This window comes from Heterocephalus glaber, unplaced genomic scaffold (assembly GCF_053883595.1).
Source record: "Heterocephalus glaber isolate CG9 unplaced genomic scaffold, H.glaber_assembly_v1.0 deba00001479, whole genome shotgun sequence".
NCBI lineage: Eukaryota > Metazoa > Chordata > Mammalia > Rodentia > Bathyergidae > Heterocephalus > Heterocephalus glaber.
Window position 1 is genome coordinate 3,612,624 of NW_028258316.1, and position 18,696 is coordinate 3,631,319.

The following is an 18,696-nucleotide window of genomic DNA, read 5'->3' on the forward strand; positions in this document are numbered from 1 at the left end:
CGGACGCTGCTGTGTCCTTGGCCAGGCCACTTGCATCCTCCGAGATTCAGGCTCCCGGCGGGTTTTCAGATTCATGTTATATGTGTGCGTGTGTGCACTGGGAGCGTGTCTATAAGATGTTCAGCACTGTGCCTAGTGTGTCGCCAACAAGCGAGTGTTGGTTATTTACCATCATGATTAACTGTGATGGCAGTGTCACCCCCATCATGGCAGCAGTCGGAATGGCTGTGATGTCAAATCCTGTTGGATGCACATATATTTCCTCCGTGGATTTTTTGGCTCTCTTGCTCTCTTCCTGTGTCCACTCCCTGATTTGGAGGCCTGGTCTCTGGCTTTGCCATACTCTGTGCCTGGTATGACAAGCTGCTGCACAACTGAATGGCACAAAACGTCCACTAGTTCGTTATGCTCCTGCTTTAGTGGGTGAGGATTTCAGGAGGGCCAAGCAAGGAAGGTTTGACCCTGCTCTGTGCTGGCTTGGGCTCAGTTGGCGTGGCTGAGACCACTGAGAGCTGGGCTGGCCCATTGGGGCCCTGCCTGTGCGTTCTGACAGGGTGTCCACTGCTTCCCAGTTCCTTCCCCACATTGTGTCTCCTGGGGCTGGGGAGCCCAGCAGATTCCTCAGTCCCAGCTTGGTTCCTGGGGTGAAGCTGGACGAAGCTGGGCTGGCCCAGCATCTCTCCTCAAAGCCTCTGCAGGGCTGGCTGGGCTTCCTCGTGGCCCAGCAGCTTCTTTCATGGTGGCCGGCTTCCCCTAGAACAGCACTGCAGGGCACCTGTCCAAGGGCAGTAGCAGTTGGGGTGAGAGGGTTAAGCAGTCCCAGAATACACTCCTGCTGGATTCTACTCCTTGAGCTGGTCAGTGAGTGGGGCCCAGGCTCAGGGAAAGATAGCAAGAAGGTGTGGCCATGTGTGGCCCACCCAGCAGGCTGGGCTTGACCTGAACATTCAGCTTGCTCTGCGTGGGCTCTGTCACCTGCCTGGGAGGCAGAGCACAGCCTTGGAGTCCTCAGGAGCTGGGCCACCTGGTGACTTCTGCAGCAACCTGAGGACCCAGTCCTGTTCTTTTTCATAGGGGAAACCCCGGTCGGGCGGTGAAGGGCTCCCTGCGGGCAGGCTCCACATGAAGAGCAGAAAGGACAGGCTCTTAATGTCATCGCTGCAATGTCCTCCTCCTACAAGGTGGGGAGGGGACGGAGTACAGAGCTTCAGCCGCCATAGAGCTGGGGTGGCCAGATTTAAGTCTGAGCTGTCCCACCTGATAGCTGTGTAGCCTTGGGCAAGTCACTTCCTTGTTCTGTGCATCAGTTTCCCAATCTGTAAAATGGGGTGCTATTGATACATCATTCCGGGGATTGCCATGACAAGATGTGAATTAATAGTTGTATCGGAGCAAACACAGGCTTTAACAGAGGGCGGCACATGGTGTACATTGCGCCAGGTGGGACTGTCAGGCAAGCCCACCATCATCTTCTCATCAGTAACCCCAGGCTCAGGCTCAGGGCCTCCCTTCCTGCTCTGCCAGGGGTTCCTGACTTTCTCCTCAGTGCCTCTGAGAGGTGAGAGAAATAAAACTGCATGGAGCCCACATTCACCCGTGGAGCCCGCTTTAACTTGATCTGCAGCGGACATCCCATCTACATCTACCGCCCTTTCAGATAATCCAATTCATACATGCACGGGCTGACCCCATTTTCCTGGATACGCTCAGCTCCCATTGAAATATGGAAAAGCGCATTTAGAAATAAGAATATGTATCAAGTCATTATACACAGTGTGGCTAAGCATTTTTGTCTTACTAATTAGCTAAGTGAAATACCAGTTATTTATAGAACAGTGTCTATTTGTTTTTTGTTTTGTTTTTGAAACAGGGTCTCACTATGTAGTGCAGGCTGGCCTCAAACTCATGGCCATCCTCCTGCCTCAGCCTTCTGAGTGCTGGCACGACAGTTCGTGCAACACCACGCCTGGCAGAAGAGTGCCTATTTTTGAGTGGTTTGTTTCCTCATCTAAAACCTCGTTAAGCGTTAGGGGTATGGCTCAGTAGGAGATTGCATGACTAGCATGTGCTACACCAGAGTTCAGCCCCAGCAATCATTAGATGGTGACACACTGTAATGCCCTCACCCAGGTGTGTTCACACCTCAAGCTCCTCGCTCTTGCTTTTGCTTCTGGCCTGAGTAGACCTGGCAGAGGAGGGGTGGTAGAAAGTCAGCTGGCGCTCCCTGAGGTGTGAGTGCTCAGATGGCCCAGTAATTGTCAGGGGCGGGGGCTGATGCACTCTTACTGACTTGAGAAAACCAATATTGAAGCATTGTTATTCTCTGGTACAGCTGTCTTTCTAGCAACTTCAAATGTTGTCATTAAGCAACATGGACTTTAGAATGTAGTCTTTCCGGACCTAAGGAAGCCTTAGAAACATCTGTTTAATCTTTTTTTTTGGGGGGGGTACCGGGGATCGAACTCTGGATCCTTGCACTTATGAGGCGGGAGGCGGAACCACTGAGCTAAATCCCTGGCCCACATCTGTTTAATCTTGTACCCGGGAAATCTAAACCCAGCAAGAGAGCAGCTTATTTGTGGCAAGTGACTTACTTTACCAAGAAGTCAGCTATATCCAGCCTCCTGCAGAAGTACAGGGTGAGGTCATCGAACAATCCTAGTTTCTCCCCATCATCTCCCTTACAGGTTTAAAAAAGTGTTCCTTGTGTCCTTAGAAAGGCTCACTTGAGGCGCAGGATCCATAATCTGCCAGCAGGTGGCAGTGCATAATAAACAAACAGCATTGCTACGGCAACACCTGGCCCGGGTCCTTGGACTTGCAGGATTTCTGGTTACAGCCACAGGGAGGGCCTCAGGCTCAGCTGCCGGGAGCCAGCGCCATCCAGAGAGCGCTGACCCCCGGAAATCATTAATTTAGCTTTCACTGCATCCCAGCGATACCAAGCGGTACCCCTAAGGGCTCGCCCGACTTAAGTCTTGGGCAAGGCTTCTGGCATTCAGGGGGAGACATTTTAGGGTGAGAGCGTGTGGTCACTTTTCCCTCAAGCATCAGGATACATGAAATGGAAATTAAAACCAAAATGAAAGCAGCCTTCTCTCCGGTCCTGGCCCCTTTCTGAGGACCCAGACCAGACCTGTCCGCTGGACAGCAGGAGCCCCGGGGGGTGAGGGGAAGGGGCAGGTTCTAGCAGCTTCCGGGGACCTGTCGTCCCCTGGGGCCTGGTGCGGGCTGGTGTGGTTGTGGGGTGCTGTGTGACCTGTGTGTGCCGGTGACGGACGGGGCCCACGCTTGGCGTGTGGGGTGTGATGCGTGTGTCTGAGGGAGTGCACGAGTGTGTAGTGTGTGTGGGTGGGTTGCAGCGCCCAGGTGGGCTTGGGGGTGAGCAGGCGGTGTAGGGTGCTGGGAGCTGCTCCCCTCTCTCTGATTCTCCCCAGGTGGCAGGCAGGGTTAGGGTCCTCACCTCATGTGCCGGTGGGAGAGCGCTTTCTTTTCTCTCTGCTCTGTCCTTCCTTCCAAGTTGCCCCCAGCAACCTTAGGGCCCCTCCCATCCTCAGGTCCCAGCCCAGCCCAGGCCAGGGACATAAGGAATGGGCAGGGTGCCATGGTCCCCGGGGCCTTGCAGTGGTGCGGACAGCAGGTGGCAGCTGGTGCGGCACAGAGCTGTGGCTTCTGGTGCGAATTCTCAAGCAGCCCCGTGCTCTGTCCGCAGCCCTAGCTCCCAGCCTCAGCCGTCTGAGCTGGATGTGGTGGCTGACGACAGACATGAGGCCCCCACCAGCCCAGAAGGGGTCAGCCCATCTGGTCCACCTCGGGGCGGCCAGGCCTGCTTGGCGTTTTGTCCTGACCCACACTGAAGAATTGAGGTGCAGGAGGGAGCTTGATGTGAGGCCTGGGCCTTCAGGACAGGAGGGTGAGCGGGAGGGTGTGGGGGGGCTGGGGCTCCGACCAGCCCCAAGCTAAGCACCCAGGGCCTGGCAGGGAATCAGCACCCTGAGATTTTAATAATCTCAGGTCAACTTGCAGACTTTGCCATCTTTCATGAGCAAAAATAAAAAAAGACAAAATCATGTGTTGTGGCCCCATGAATTAATAGGATGCTTACATCTTGCACTTGGATGGATTCAGGGTTGACATATTCCGCAGAGGCATTCTGGAGAGGTAGCCCTTGGCATAGCTGTTCTGAAGGGTAAGATGTTAACTGTCAAGCCTAGGAATCAAGCCCGAGGCTTCTGACTTAATGGTAAAAGGCTTTCGCTGGTGCTGCAAAGCCGCTCCGAGCAGAGGATAAAGGGTAAATGGACACATTATGAAGGGGACCTTAAACCCGCAGCAGAGCGTGGCAGCAAGCAGCTCTGTTCAGGGAACCCGCATGCTGCAGAGCTGGCGGTCAGGGCAGAGTCCTGGGGCATGGCTGCCCCTGTGGTGTCTGAAACCCGCCCCTAACCCCAGCTACCAGCTCGGCTTCTCTGGGCTCCTTTTCCACTACCCCAGCAGGAAAGGTCTGGACCCCGTTTCATGCTGGGTGAGGAAGGCTCCGTAGTTCTCTGGCCCATGAACCTTGCAGGAACTAAAGAGCCTCCTGGATTTTGGAAATGGCACCATCTGTCCCTTCCTTCCTTCATTCAGTGTTAATGGCACTGAAGTTCACCGAGGGCCTTAGGGAGATGCCGGCCTTCACAGGTAGGAGCAGGAAGACAGGCGTTAAATAAACACCCCAGCCCCAGTGACTGGCTCGGGGTGTGACGAAGAAGTCTCGAGTCCGTGTCTCCGTGTCTCCCTGGCTCACTGGGTTTGGATTTAGAGCTGGACCCTGTGGGCTGTCCCTGTTGCAGCCCTGAGCCTTTCTAGCTTGGGCTGTGGTGCATCGAGTTCCCAGGCCTGCCCAACCAAGGGCCCTGCGCTTCATATGCACAGGGACCGGATCTGACGCGTGGGCACCGAGTGTGGGCCTCCTGCTGCCTGAGTCAGGCCTGCAATGCGTCCCTGTTTGCTGGCTTCCTCGTTCTGTCGGAGAACCTTCATGGAACTTTCTAAAGGCTGCATGGTCTCCTTGGGTGGAGGGGCTGTCCTTGCTTCAAGCCATGCTCCTTTGTCATCCATGCTGCACATGATCCAGGTGTCACTGTTAGAGACAACCTGACATGGACATCTTTGCCCACCTGGGCCACTGTCTTGTAGGTGCACATTTTCAGAAATGAGGTTCCTGGGTCAAAGGTCATGGCGGCTGGATCCGCCCGTGGCCACCTTCGAGGAGCAGCCAGACCAGCAGCCAAGAGTCTGGTGGTTCTTTTGCCCCTCACAGGGCTGTGTGGAAAAAGCCAAATGTGCCCCAACAGCAGGGGCTGTCGCTCAGAAGAGGAGACCTGGCTTTAGGAGTCTTTGAGCTCAGGGAGAAGGCTGGTGTGCTGGCTCCTGCCTCAACCTCTGCCCTGCAGTGGAGACAGTTATCTGGAGGGGCGGGGCCTCTGGATTTACAATCCTGGAGTGAATGAATTATCCCCAACTATCTAGGGCCAGGGTTCTAAATCACTCTTCAACTTCCAAGGCTCCAGGCTTGCTGGCAGGCAGGCGTCTTGTCTCGCTGGTGCCAGGAGGGCCAAGATGAGGCATCACTGTGAGTGCCCAGAGCCCAGGCTCCCCTCTCTACCACAGCATCCATGGAGTTGGTCTTCATGTATTTGGTTAGTTGAGAAGAGAAGCCTCCTGCCCCTGTGCTCCACATCTGCTGTGTGCCAGGCCCTGTGAAAAATGGAGGAGACCTGGCCCTTTGCCTGCATGGAACCCACTGTTCAGGCATTGACCAAAGACACCCAGAATGTTGGTAACAAGTGGAGGCGGCCCGGAAGAACAGGTGCAACCCTCAGACTTTTGGAGAGGGAGCCTTCCCAGGGGGCCGCAGGCAGGGTCCAGAGGCTCATCCAGGCACAGGAGGTCCACCCAGAAGAGAGGCAGGGACAGCTCTTGCCGGTTCCGTTGGCCTTGGGGAGGAGACTGCTCTTTCTCCTGGAAGCACTAGGGAGCCACAGCAGGGGTTGAGCAGGGGAAGAGACAGAATCAGCCCTATCAACTCATTCATGCCGGATGGCCCGACTTTCTCGTCAAAGCAGAGTCCCTTTTCTGCCCTTTCTAGGGAAGGAGGGTTGAAAAGCCCGAGAAAGAGGAAGTGCACGTAGATGCAGAGTGCTTAGAATAAGCCTGCGCTTCTTTGGAGATCAAGGCAATGCCCAGCACCTCATGGCACCGGGAAGCAGCTGGGAGTGAGTTTTTCCAAATCTCACCCTCAGCGTCACCGGGCTGTCACCCTGGAGGTCTCGGGGGACTTCACATGTGTGCATGAGGACCACCAGACAGACCCACAGTGGCCGGGAGGAGGAGAACCGTGCAGAAGCTTCCAGAAGAACCTCGGATCACCGCACCCAGGCCGCACAGCGAACAGCAGCAATATTTACCAAGTGTTTCTGGGAAAATGGTGCAAAGTGCAAGAAATGCAGTGCAAATCGCTGGGATGCAGTACATTAGCAACATAAGATATTTAATGAGCCAGGGAAGAGAGGCGTGGGTTTCAGGGAAATGTCAGAGCGGGAATGTAAACACAGGCTTCTCAGTACCTGCTTCTCCTCTATTTCAGGCTCCAGTTCTAAGTGGAGCTGTGATTCCCGAGAGAGTCTCGGCTCTAGAGATCGAGGGGAGACTTGGGGCAGGGGTGGGGGCACCCACTCGATTCCATCTGAGGGAAACCAAAGCTTCGGGTGGGGCCTGGCGTGTGTCCGGGAGTTCCTGAGGGCGCTGGGATACGAACGCGAACGCGCTGTCCCCACTCGCACGTGGGACCCTAACCCCTGAGATGGTGGATGAGGAGCTGGGGCCTTTGGGGTTCACTGGCGTGAGCTTTAGGGGTAGGATCCGGAGCCCCTCACTCCGTCCTCCACAAAGGACCCACGCTGTGATGTCGCGTTGTTGCTGCAGAGCAGACCGAGGTGGGAGGTGAGGACTGGGAACTGCCCTGTCCGCCCCTGGGGATGGAGTCAAGGACAAGGTGAAGGTCACCCGATGCATTCCTTTCTCTGGAAACGGCTTTCTCTTGCGTGGGACCCAGGTATCCCCAGCCCTGTCCCGGTGGCCCCAGCAGGGCAGCTCAGTCTGGTCCGGGAAGGGTCTGAAGCCCACTGCCAGCGGGGCCCTCACACTCCCCTTTCTCCACAGTCCCCGACGACATCATCCTGAAGGTGCTCAAGGGGCGCCTGGACCGGCCAGACTGCGTGCACAAAGGGTGGGTGCTGCACGGCTTCCCTCGAGACCTGGACCAGGCCCACATGCTGGCCAGCATGGGCTACAGTCCCAACCGGTGAGCTGCCCCACGGAGCCTGCCCGGCCACCCCTGGGCACCCTCCCGCCGAGCACTGCACAGCTGTCCTCTTACAAGAGCCCTTCAGGGTTCCCAAAGCTGAGCTCGTCCTCAGTCCCCATCCCACCCACCAACCCCATGTGCCCTGTGCTCTAGGAGCCAGGCTTGGGCTCAGATCCGGGCTCTCATGCTCCAGGCTGGACCTGAACCCCCTCATCCTTAAAATGGTCATAAATGCCCAACAGTCTTGCCTCCCTTGTGGGACCGTTGTGCCAATCAGCTAATATTCTTCTATTGTAGCAGTTTTGTGTTTTTGCACTTAAATCTTTGGAGTAGCTGGTATTTACTTTGATGTGGCTGTAGAGTAGGAGTCATCTTTTCCCTACAAATGATGGACATTGGTTCCAAAACAGTGTTGAGTATTGTTGACTATTCTGTTCTTCCTGCACTGGTTTGAACCCCAGGACTACGTCACGGTAAGTAGTGTGGACAGAGATGAAGCCCTGCCCGAGCAAAGGCTGTGGAGTCCAAACTTGCGTAGCAAGGTGGACAGCCACCACTCTGAACTAAAGGTGAGACAGAAACTGAAGGGCAGGCAGAGGAGCCAGAAGTATTCTGGTGGGAAACAGGAGAGGCCTCAGCTCGGGGCTGCCCCGGGGAAGGCTCTGGCTCAGGAAAGCCGGGCATCTATGGACTGGTAAAGGGAATGTGTTTGGCCTTCTCTGCCGGACCTGCCGTGGCTATGGTGACTAAATAAGGGAGGCTGTCAGGTAAGCAAGCCCTGCCCTCTGGGGCTGATGGTTGCAGGTACCGGCTTGGCTTCCCTGGAAGATGCTACAGGCTCCGGGCTTGGGTCCTGATTTTCTCTGTGGACTGGCCTTGTCCATTTGTGTGTCCAGACTCTCAAAATACCTGGGTCTATTCCTGAGCTTTCTGTTGCTTTCCAGCTGTCTCTTTTTGCAGTGCTGCCACGCTGTGAAAGTGCATTAGCTCTGTCACATACACTGTATTTCAAGAAGCAGGGCAGACAAGCTCTCCATCACCCTTCTTTATGACCTATTTTATGTGCTTATTGTTCCAGGAGAACACTATAGCACTTTTATGATGTACAAGGGAAAACTGCCATGAGAATTGTCACTGGAATCACCTTTGATTTATGAGTTGGTCTGGGGTGGTCTGGCCTGGCAGTACCTGTATTTTCTCACGAGCAGAATGGTCAACGCTTTCTTGGCATTGTTTTTCTCAATGATATTACAGTGAGATCTTTGCATCCATTTTATTTTCTGAATGGAGTTTTCGGGAGAACAGGAGACGTGATTTTTGTTTATTTATCTTGTATCCAGGCTCCTTCTAGAACTCTGCCCGTGTCTGATGGTTTTGTTGTTGATTCTCCTGGGTTCTTCAGGTGGACAATCATACTGTCTGCACATGTTTTTCCTTTCACCTCTTACTTGTGGGTATTAATACTCCTCCTCTTATTGGGCTGCCTGGCCGGGCAGTGTTTGCAGAGCAGCCACGCTGGACTGGTGCTCAGTCCTGACCTAGAGGCCTGTCCTGTCCTGCTGCTTTTCGTGCACCTTAGCTTCTGGTTTGAGGACTACACACACTTTCTTCATCTTTTTTATTAGTGCACATTGGTTATGCAGATGAATGGGTTTCACTGTGGCAGATTGGCACATACACATTACACACCTTAGTCATTTTCATCCCTCAACAACTCCCTTGCCCTGCCCCCCCCCTCCCCTCTAGTTTTACACTTTTCTTTTTAGGGGGTTTCCATGTGTATATATTTTATTTTATTTTATTTTTGGGGGTACCAGGGATCGAACTCAGGTTCTTGCGCTTACGCAGCAGGCGGAGAAACCACTGAGCTAAATCCCCGGCCCATCCATGTGTATATATTTTAATCATATCCATCCCTCCCCCTATTCCCTGCCCTTACACCCTTACCCCCGCCTCCTCATTCCTTTCCTCTTGTCTGATAGTAGTATCCCTACTACAGTGCTTTTTAAAATCATCTTTTAAAATTCCACATATTAAGGAGAACATTCAACATTTGTTATTCCAAGTCTGGCTTATTTTGTTCAACACGATCCCCAGACCCATCCATTTTCCTGCAAGTGACAAAATCATATTCTTCTTTATGGCTATGTAATGCTCCGATGTGTACATAGACCACATTTTCTATAGCAGTCGTCTGTTAGGGGCACCTAGGCTGGTTCTATATCTTGGCTATTGTGAATTGTTCCACAATAAACTGGATGCATGGGGGATACACTTTTTTAATAAAGTTAAGCAAATACAGCTCCATGGGTGTAAAACATCCAAATTTAAAATTTAAGTGTTGAATCTTATAAAGACTTTTTAAGAGAATTTTTTCTTTTTGTCATATTGCTATAATGAGTTATGTTAATAGGCTTTCTAATAGCCTTTTCTTCTCCCTAGAATGACTTTGGCTCTCAACATTATTCTTTCAGTATCTATGGAAGATAGTGTTTGACCTTTAGACCTGCACCCCCACCATCAGGCTGCTGAATGTCAAGTTATACAGCAGAAGGGCCTTAGCAGGTGTAATAAAGCTCACTGCCATTGACCTCACGAGAGAGAGATCATCCTACTCTCTGGGTGCCCCTGTGAAGCAGAGGGGACAGAAGAGGAACTAAGGTAGATTCGGAGCATGAAAAGGACTTGACACAGGGCTGCTGACCCAAAGAGGGGGCACCCACCTTCCACCAGAGAGCCAGGTGAGAGCCGCACCCCTGGCTGACACCTTGGCCTTAGTCAGTCAGACCCACACCAGATCTCTGCCCTACAGAGACTTCCAGATAACAAACGAGTATCTGGGGGATATTTTTTTGCAGTTCAGCCTGTGGTAATAGGTGGTGGCAGCAATAGGAAAGTAATACGCTGCTGAGCTGTATCGGCTTCATTTTTATTTCTTTGGGGGGGGCATTAATATGCACAAGTTTGAATTTTTCCGTCTTCTGGTGCAGTGTGATAATTTTGTAGGTTTTTGTTCTGATCTGCAGACTCTTGAACACCTCAGCTGTACCAGTTCCTTGGAGCTGGCACTTTGGAGCAGTGGTAGCTTGTTAACAATTTTATTTTATTCATGGTATTTGGTCTATTTTCATTTCTCTCTCTTCTAATGCGGTTGGTCTCTTCCTAGAAAATCATCTCTTTCTCCTATGTCCTTAAATTTAAATTGTGTATACTAACAAAATTTGCATACCTTCTGGGACTTTCCAGTTTCTTCTATATCTGTGTTTATTTCCTCTTTATTGCTGCTAATTTTATGTACCTGCGTTTTCTTCTTTTTGAGGATTAGTTTAAGTAGCCTAGTATTTTTTAAGAGTTTTTTGTTTTGTTTTGTTTTGTTTTGTTTTTGCCCCAGAAAGCTTAGATTTATCAGTTCTACTGTTTTCCCTACATTTCATTTTCATTAATTTTAATGATGTCTTTCTGTGTTGGGTTTATTTTGTTCTTCTTCTCAAAGCCTGAGCAAAATGCGTAATTCCCTTATTTTCTGTATTTCTTGTTCGGTAGTAAAATGGTTAAGGCTTTACAGCTGTAGCCACTTCTCATCGTTTCCAAGCATAATGTTTTTAGTTTTTGAATGTAGGTTTAGTTTGCTTACATTTGAGAGCTGTTTAGGAGAGTTCACAAATTTCCAAGGCTGTTTGTTGTTATTATTCCAAGTTTTATTATTAGTTTTCTCCCTTCAATACAAAATATGGGGAATTTATGTATGTATAACTTCTAAATTACTGAAAGTTTTATTCTGTGGGTAGTTGTTCAACTGGAGCTTGAAAATACCATGTACTTTTAATTTCAAGTTATATAATTAAATGTATATTAGGTCAAACATTAATTTTATCATTTAGATCTCCTATATCTTTACCTCTTTTTTGTTGTTGTTATTGGTGATGGTCATCTATCGACCTGTCAAGGACTAAGCAATTTGTTAACTTCCCATTAATATTATGTTTCTATTAGCTTTTACTGTGTTTCCTTTGGTTTTTGCTTTATATGTTTTGGTGCTCTGTTATTTAGTGCATAAAAGATACAGGAGATACATTTGAACTAATATACAGTATTTTTAATTATATTGTAACTTTAAATTTAAAAACGTGTGTTATTTTCAATGTATTGGATGTGAAATGTGTTGCTGGTGAAAGTGATGAATATTGGGCTCCTCATTACTCCAACGTTCAATCTACCCTTCCTCCTCTGAAACAAAACCTCTGTTTGGCAAGAAGGACCTTGTTGTATGAAAATCAAAGACTATTTCCAGTCTTCTTAGTAGATGTGTGGAACCACACTACTAAGTTCTGGCCAATGACCTATGAACATAGAGTTGTGTTCTTGCAGAAAGGCTCTGTTAAAGGAACTGCCTCACCTAGAAGGAGTTAGCTTTTTGTTTGTTTCCTTTTATAACTTTTTGCTTTTCCTGAAGTTAAGGATCACCTTGCTTTTTCACTGGCCTCGTTTTCTTTGTCTCTATTTGTTAATCATCTCCACATCCCGGAGCCTCTCAGAACAATGTTGCCCAACGTCCGCCCAGCATGTTCCATGATATCCCATTCCGGGCTGTCCTGGTGACTCCATTACACTCCCGTCCTGGCTGGTTTTTCTCTGGGCTTGCAGCGTGGCTGATGTCCTAGGACTTGTCTTCACTAGCATCAGAGGAACTCCCTCTGGCTCCTTTCTGAGTTGGAATCCCCATTTCCCATACACATACCTTCCTCTTTTTTTGTATATAGGAGGAGTGATCAAAATATAACGGTGTTAAAGTATTTATTACAGTAAGACACATTGCCACGAATGCTCATCGAAATCCTCTCACTTCAAACACACTCACCCCATTTTTCTTGGCACTTTCTGAAGCAGTTCTGGAAGTCCTCTTTCCTGAGTGTCTGTGCATGATGTGATCAAAAATGTGGTGATTGTTGTTGCCAAGTGCCAGCAGTGGAAAGGCAAGGCTGTAAAAACATGGTCCTCATCCACCTTATTCATAGTGATGGGCACCTTATGACATCTGGCTCTTCCCTAAGTCACTGACCCTTCCATGAAAGGGAAACATTTTGAATCATTTCAGGACTTTGAGGCAGCCAGGAGAACACAACTAAAGACACAAAAGAGGACTCACAGAACTGCTTCAGAAAGTGGCAAGAATGATAGAATAAGTGTGGTTGAAGCGAACAAGGATATTCTGAGGGTATTAACGGCACTGTATCTTTTCTTGTAACAATTTTTACAGTTTCAACATTCACAGTATTTTTTATGATACCATGTACTTTCTTGGTTTGACATGCCATGTCCTCCAGTTGGTTCTCAAATTATTTTTTTTCTAACAGAAGTATTTTATTTTACTTATTTTTAATTCTAATCAGTCCATGTCTCCAGAACATGATGATAACATTTATTGTGGGGAGCTGGTGCAGGTACATAACACATCTTCCTACTTTTTAAGCCATTTCCTTCCCCTGCCCTCCCTCCACCTCATGGTCCCCTTCTCAAGTTAAAAGAGGGTTTAACAGCCCACCTGTCCTCACAGTAGGGTGAACTCTGGGGCCATGTCTGCAGAACCAGCTGCAGGTGCCTCCCTCTGTGCCCCTGGATTCCCAGCAGGGACCCCCACAGCCTCGCAGGAGGGCAAGGGACTCACAGCGGCCAGGGGCAGCAGGAAGGGTAAGCAGGCGGAGTAGGCCTCAGTCCATGTGTGGCAGGCATAGGTTTACCCAGTTCCCCTGCTTTTGGCATAGACACGGGCTCCCATCTGTGCCTGATACTCTTCAGTCCAAGAGTCTGTACTTTATCCTCTCTCAAGAATCAATCCTTGCCAGGCATGGTGGCTTGTGCCTGTAATCCCAGCTCTCGGGAAGCTGAGGCAGGAGGATCTCCTCGAGTTCCAGGCCAGCCTGGGGGTGTCATTGGCTCACCTGGGCAGTTGTGGAAGGAGCTGGGACTTCTCTTCTCTGGCGAGTTCCTGTCAGTCCTCCTGCTGAAGCCACAGTTTCCGGCGGGCCAGGCCTGAGCCTCGAGGGTTCCGGGTGCAAGTTGGGTATGTCCCACTTCCCCCTCACTGAGCCTGGATTTGGAGTCCTGAGGGCCCCAGCTGATGGCCTCGGGGTGCCGGCCCTGTGCCCTGTCCCCGTGGGCCAGCTCCTCGGTGTCCTTTTCTCACATTTCCCTGTGGAGTCCCGGGAAGAAACGAAATTTGCTGCACGTTCTGAGAAGCCCTTCTCACCGGCACCTCAAACTCTGATCTTTTCCTCAATTTTGCTTTCAACTGTTTTGCTTCCTTGACTTTTTGTCGGTGACACAACTCAGGAAAGATTTGGAAGGCCTGGGTGCCTGGGTGGAGCCCACAGACAACCTCTTTCCTGTAGACAGAGTGTGAAATTGAATCCGAGAGTTTTGTTTACTCCATCAGAATGCCTTGCCTACCACTTTTGCTCTGATTGCTTTATTTTATGCCTTATTACAGTTTCCTTTGTTTTCCATCTTTTCTTGACGGTGTGTGTTTTCTTTGACTCTTGTTATTGTTTACTGACTTTTCCCCTGCCGCACCCACCCGTCATCGTTTAAAAGACAGTCTGTTTCCAGTCCTACTAATTGCTCCAGCATGACTCAGTTGAGCCTGCGTTTCTCAATTTTCCCATCCTGAAACAGAGAAGAATACCTTGACTCCTTCTCACGGAAGATGAAAGAAAAAATGATCCCCATCATTAACCTCCTCACCCCCATTCACTCTCCATTCTGAAGGTTGGGGAAGCAGGGACGGAGGCATCCTGGCCTTTTTTCTTTTTTTTTTTTTTTTGCCAATCTATTACACACAGATTATTGTTTTCATTCTGCATTGATTAAGCTTTTCTTTCTAGAACTATAATAATTTATATTCTGTCTTTTGCTATAATGACTGTACTTATGAAATTTTCACTCCCTCCTGAGCTGGATTACGATTTCAATACCAGCTGTTTACATAATTCAAGCTCTCTGTTTATTAATTTTGACTGCTCTTTCATTTGAATGCATGATGTCTCTGAGTCACCTTCATTGGGGTACACAAATACTAAACTTCCCGGCTTCTTGCTTATTTGAGACTGGTTCTCTGTTATCTTCACTTGCAAACAACATCTGGCAGAGAAATCTTTGATCACACCCTACACACACACACACACATACACACACACACACACACACACACACACACACGCACAGCATCCCAAATCCTTTCTGCACAATCTCTCACATCTCCTGGGGCTTTAGGCCAGTGAGAATTGTTTTCCATTATAGATAATGTGCTTCTTTTGTCTGGATGTTCATAGGATCTCTCTCTGTTTCTCTCTGTCTCTGTCTCTCTGTCTGTTTCCTTCTCTCTCTCTCTCTCTCTCTCTCTCTCTCTCTCTCTCTCTCTCTCTCTCTGTCTCTTTCCAAGCTGTATCTCAGCCTCAGTCTTGGTTCTCTTTTTTTTTTTGGTTATTGTTGTTTGCTTTGGACCTTATTAATCCTTTTCACTTATACCATTTGGGGAGACTTTTCTTCTCATAGACGTATTAACACTCTTCTAGTTCATTTGGTCGGTTGTCCTCTTTAGGAAAGCCAATTCTGTGTATATTGGGTATTTAGCATCTGTTTTTCACAATTCTGTTTTTTTCACTAGTAGATTTTATCTTTTCTTTTTCTGTTTTATTTTTTCAAATCTGTCCTTCATGAACACTTTATTTTGTTCTCTTTATTTCTCCTGCTTCTAGTTTTCAATTCTATACTGTTTTTATTTCCCTTCGGGGTCTTTTCCTGAAACTTGGCCAGATTTCTTCTCACTTCCTTTTAAGGAATTCCATCACTGTTTCTTTGATTTATTATATCATAAAGCCTGTTCTCTATTAATTAATTAATTAATTATGTGCAGTGTAGGGGATCAAACCCAGGGCCTCATGCATACTGGCCAAGTGCTCTACCACTGAGCTACATCCTGGGCCTGCAACTCTAACCTACTTTGACCATATTAAATTTTCATCTTAAGTATCCGTATATTTCTTGGAGTGATTCTTCTTTTTCTCCGGTGACCTTTTCCTTCCCTTTTTAGATAACATTGATCTCCAAGATAGATCCATTTTGCAAATCACTTGGCCTTGCATAGGCCTAATGTGTGTCTCAGCAGAGTGGGTTGCTCTGTTAGTGTCCTCCAGCTGCCGCAATAAATTGCCACAAACCCAGTGGCTTCAAGCAGCACTTACTGTCCTTAGGGTCCATGGACGGTAGGGCCGTGGGGGCAACCTGTTTCCTGCCTTTCCCACTTCCTAGAGGCGGCCACACTCCTGGGCCCGTGGCTCCTCTCTATCTCCAAGCCAGCAAGGCTGCAGCACCTGGAGCCTTCCTCTGTACGAAGATGGCCCTCTGAGCAGAGCTGGGAAGCTGCTTCGATTTTAGAGGCTCCTGTAATTCAACCCAACCCCCCAGATGGTCTGGGTGATCTCACCATACCACAGGCCTCCGCCTGCTCTCATCTGCAGAGTCCCACGTACAGTAACCCATGATTGACTCGTGGGGACTAGGCGGGGTCCCCAACTTGGTGGCAGTGGTGGAGGGGGCGTGATTCTGCCTTCCACTGTAGGATTCTCCTCAACTCTGCATGAACTCCCTGGAGTTGGACTGGAGAGAGGGCTTCCCGATGGGAGACAGAAACATCTGTGCAGCAGACACCAGCGATGGTGCCCTCATCCCCTGAGGAGGTGCAGCCAGGACCGCCTCACCCATCTCTCCTAGTGACACTCAGCACCAGCCGCACGGGGCAGAGCCGGCTTCACTGGGGAGCACAGAGCGGCCCCTTTAGAGAAGGCAGTGGCGGGTGTCGCTGACACTTGGAAGAGGGATCGGGGCTGGGCTCTGACTGCGATGACTGCTTGATTCCTCAAGCCCATGCACTGGACACTGGGAGGACACAGGCGCACAGCATGCAGGGAAGCGGCTTCAGGAATCAACTTGATTTAGGGCAGGTTTGCCGGCAAACACGTCTCCATCCACCACAGAGCAAAAATCACCTGCTAACAACTTAGTAAATAATGCCAATTTAATTTATTTGACCACTGAGCAGAAGACAGGCAGGAAATTAAAAAAAGATGTTTATTTACAATGAAGATGTAATCGTCCACAGCTGTTTAACCAAGCTCCCGTGCTCCCACGGAGGATCGATTTTCCTCCTCCCTTTCCAGGCTCTGTCTCTTCCGTTTCTACCACCTGAGCTGCCAATTAAACATTCTGATGATTAACTCCGAAAGTAATTTCAGCCATAACCTTCGAGTCCAGATTCAGGCTAAGAAAGAGAAATCTCTAAAACGACCCTGCCCAGCACCGGGATGAATACCAGGACTATAATTCCAGTTTGGTTCATGATGCCAATTATAAAACACTCCCACTGCCGTGTCGCAGGTTTGACACCAGGAGGAAATCGTGACAGAATTATAGCCTCAAAATCAATCTGGGGATATGAACAAAAAATCTATAATTCAGATATGAAAACAATCTCCAAAGGCCCTTTTTTAGGAGGGTTTGATGAAATTAGATTAAAATAAATTTACATATATATCAACTTTATTATTAAAATATATTCACACTAGCAAATAGAGTTATTGAGGGAGGGCAAGCTATTCAGTGGGTTGGAAACAAAAATAGACCTCTTTGGCTTATCAGGAAACAAAGTTACTGTCTCCTTGCCAAATATAAATCTCCCCTTAGAGCTAATAAATGAGGGTTGTTCAGATGCAGGGCTCTGTCAGGCTCCTGCTTCATAAACCCACGCCATATAACCCTAAGTTATATTCCGCCGAGGGGCATCAGTCTCTCAATACCAACATCACACGGTGAGAGACAGGAACGCAGTAATTGATGTGTCGAAAGGAGGCAGAAAAAGTTATTTGAGAACAAATGAGATGGGCTATAAAGTTTGTTAAAATGCAATAATCATAGTGGGAGAGAAAAAGAAAAGAAGGAAGGAAACAAAGAAGGAACTAAACAAGACTTTGCCCAGCACCCAGGCCCCTGCCTGGCTATGAAATAATTCATTTCATGCCGCAAGTTCGCAGCGCACTATTTTCTTTTAAAATTAATGTTTACTGCGGAGAAGGGAGTATGGGATTCTGACTGAGGCGGGGCGGTTTGTGGCGTAGACAGAGCTGGTTTCTGCGTCCTGTCCCCTCCGGGGGAGGCCTCGCCTGACATCTCCTCACTTGCTGAGGTAGGAGGAAGGGGTGTTCCTAGATTGGCCCGGAGGCGGTGGCGTTTACAGACCGCCAGCAGGGATTTTATTAGTGTTCTTCTCTTCAGCGTTTCTCTCCAGTCCGTGGGACTGCATGGAGGACCTCGGGAACCCCCGCCCGGGAACCGCTTTCCCACGAGCTCCTTGTGTCCCCGGATGCACTGTGCAGAAGGGAAACTGCCCTGTGGGTTTCTCCCGGGCCGTGGCGGGGTTTGAATGTGTATTTATTATTACTGGTGTTTGAGTGAACAGTCGAGCACCTGTGGACATCCGGGGACCCAGAGGGCTTGCAGGTCCCTCGGAAGGCGGGAGGGGGCTCTCGGCATCTGCTAGGCCATGGGGTCTCCTCAGGGAGTCTGAGAGGACGGCGCAGAGGACTCGAGGTCCGCACCACACCCAGGGCACCCCGTTCCTGCAAACAAGGGGTTCCGTAGCCTCCTTGTCAGCTTCCTGGGGCCAGGACCCCCTTCTCAGGCGGAGGCTGGCCAGGAATGTCCCGTCCAGGCAACTTCCGGTGCAGACAAGCACACCTGTCTCGCCACCTCTCCCCTCCCTCTGTCCCCTGCATCTATCTTCCCCCTTCCGCCTTTTCTTCTCTGAAGCCTGCCTCCACCTCGTCCCTAGGTTGCGTCCGGTCCCGCGAGGACACCTCTTCCCTGGCCCTCATCCTCCTCCTACCGTTTCCTGAAAAGCAGGACCGAGTGACACTGACTCAGCCGGGTCACCAGCCCGGTGTGCAGATTTGCTCAGGGAATGGGGCCCCGGTGGAGCCCAGCCCGACTCGGCTCTGTGATCCACTCTGTCCCCCTCCGCGCTGGGCTAGCACGCCTCCTTACTGCCTGCCTGAAAAGGCTCCGTTCAACTTCCGTTTCCTGATTTGTCGAAGAGGATGCCGATCTAGGTTCCAGCTCGGCTCAGTAGAGGAAGGGACCGTGCACACCGTGTGCGGGGATTTGTCCTTGGACGGAGCCCCCATCCGGTGGCGCTGGGAGCTGGCTGGCTCCTGCCTGGCTCAGTGCTCCAATGTGGAGGTCGCCGTCGTCTTCTCTTCTGTTCCCACGGAGCGTTACACGAGCACACCCTCAGG

At 49.8% G+C, this 18,696-nt stretch overlaps 1 protein-coding gene across 8 annotated transcripts in view; it reads left to right on the forward strand.

Annotated features, from left to right (window-relative positions):
• The window catches only part of Ak8 (adenylate kinase 8), a 143,642-nt gene that overhangs the window by 54,675 nt on the left and 70,271 nt on the right, over window positions 1-18,696 (forward strand). For 7 of the 8 annotated variants that reach the window (XM_087182702.1, XM_021261814.2, XM_021261813.2 and 4 more), the window contains one exon: window positions 7,207-7,348. In XM_087182702.1, coding sequence (XP_087038828.1) covers window positions 7,207-7,348 — 142 coding nt within the window. Of the gene's footprint in view, window positions 1-7,206; window positions 7,349-9,825; window position 18,696 lie in introns of all 8 variants that reach the window. The other variant, XR_015439728.1, reaches the window with a different exon arrangement.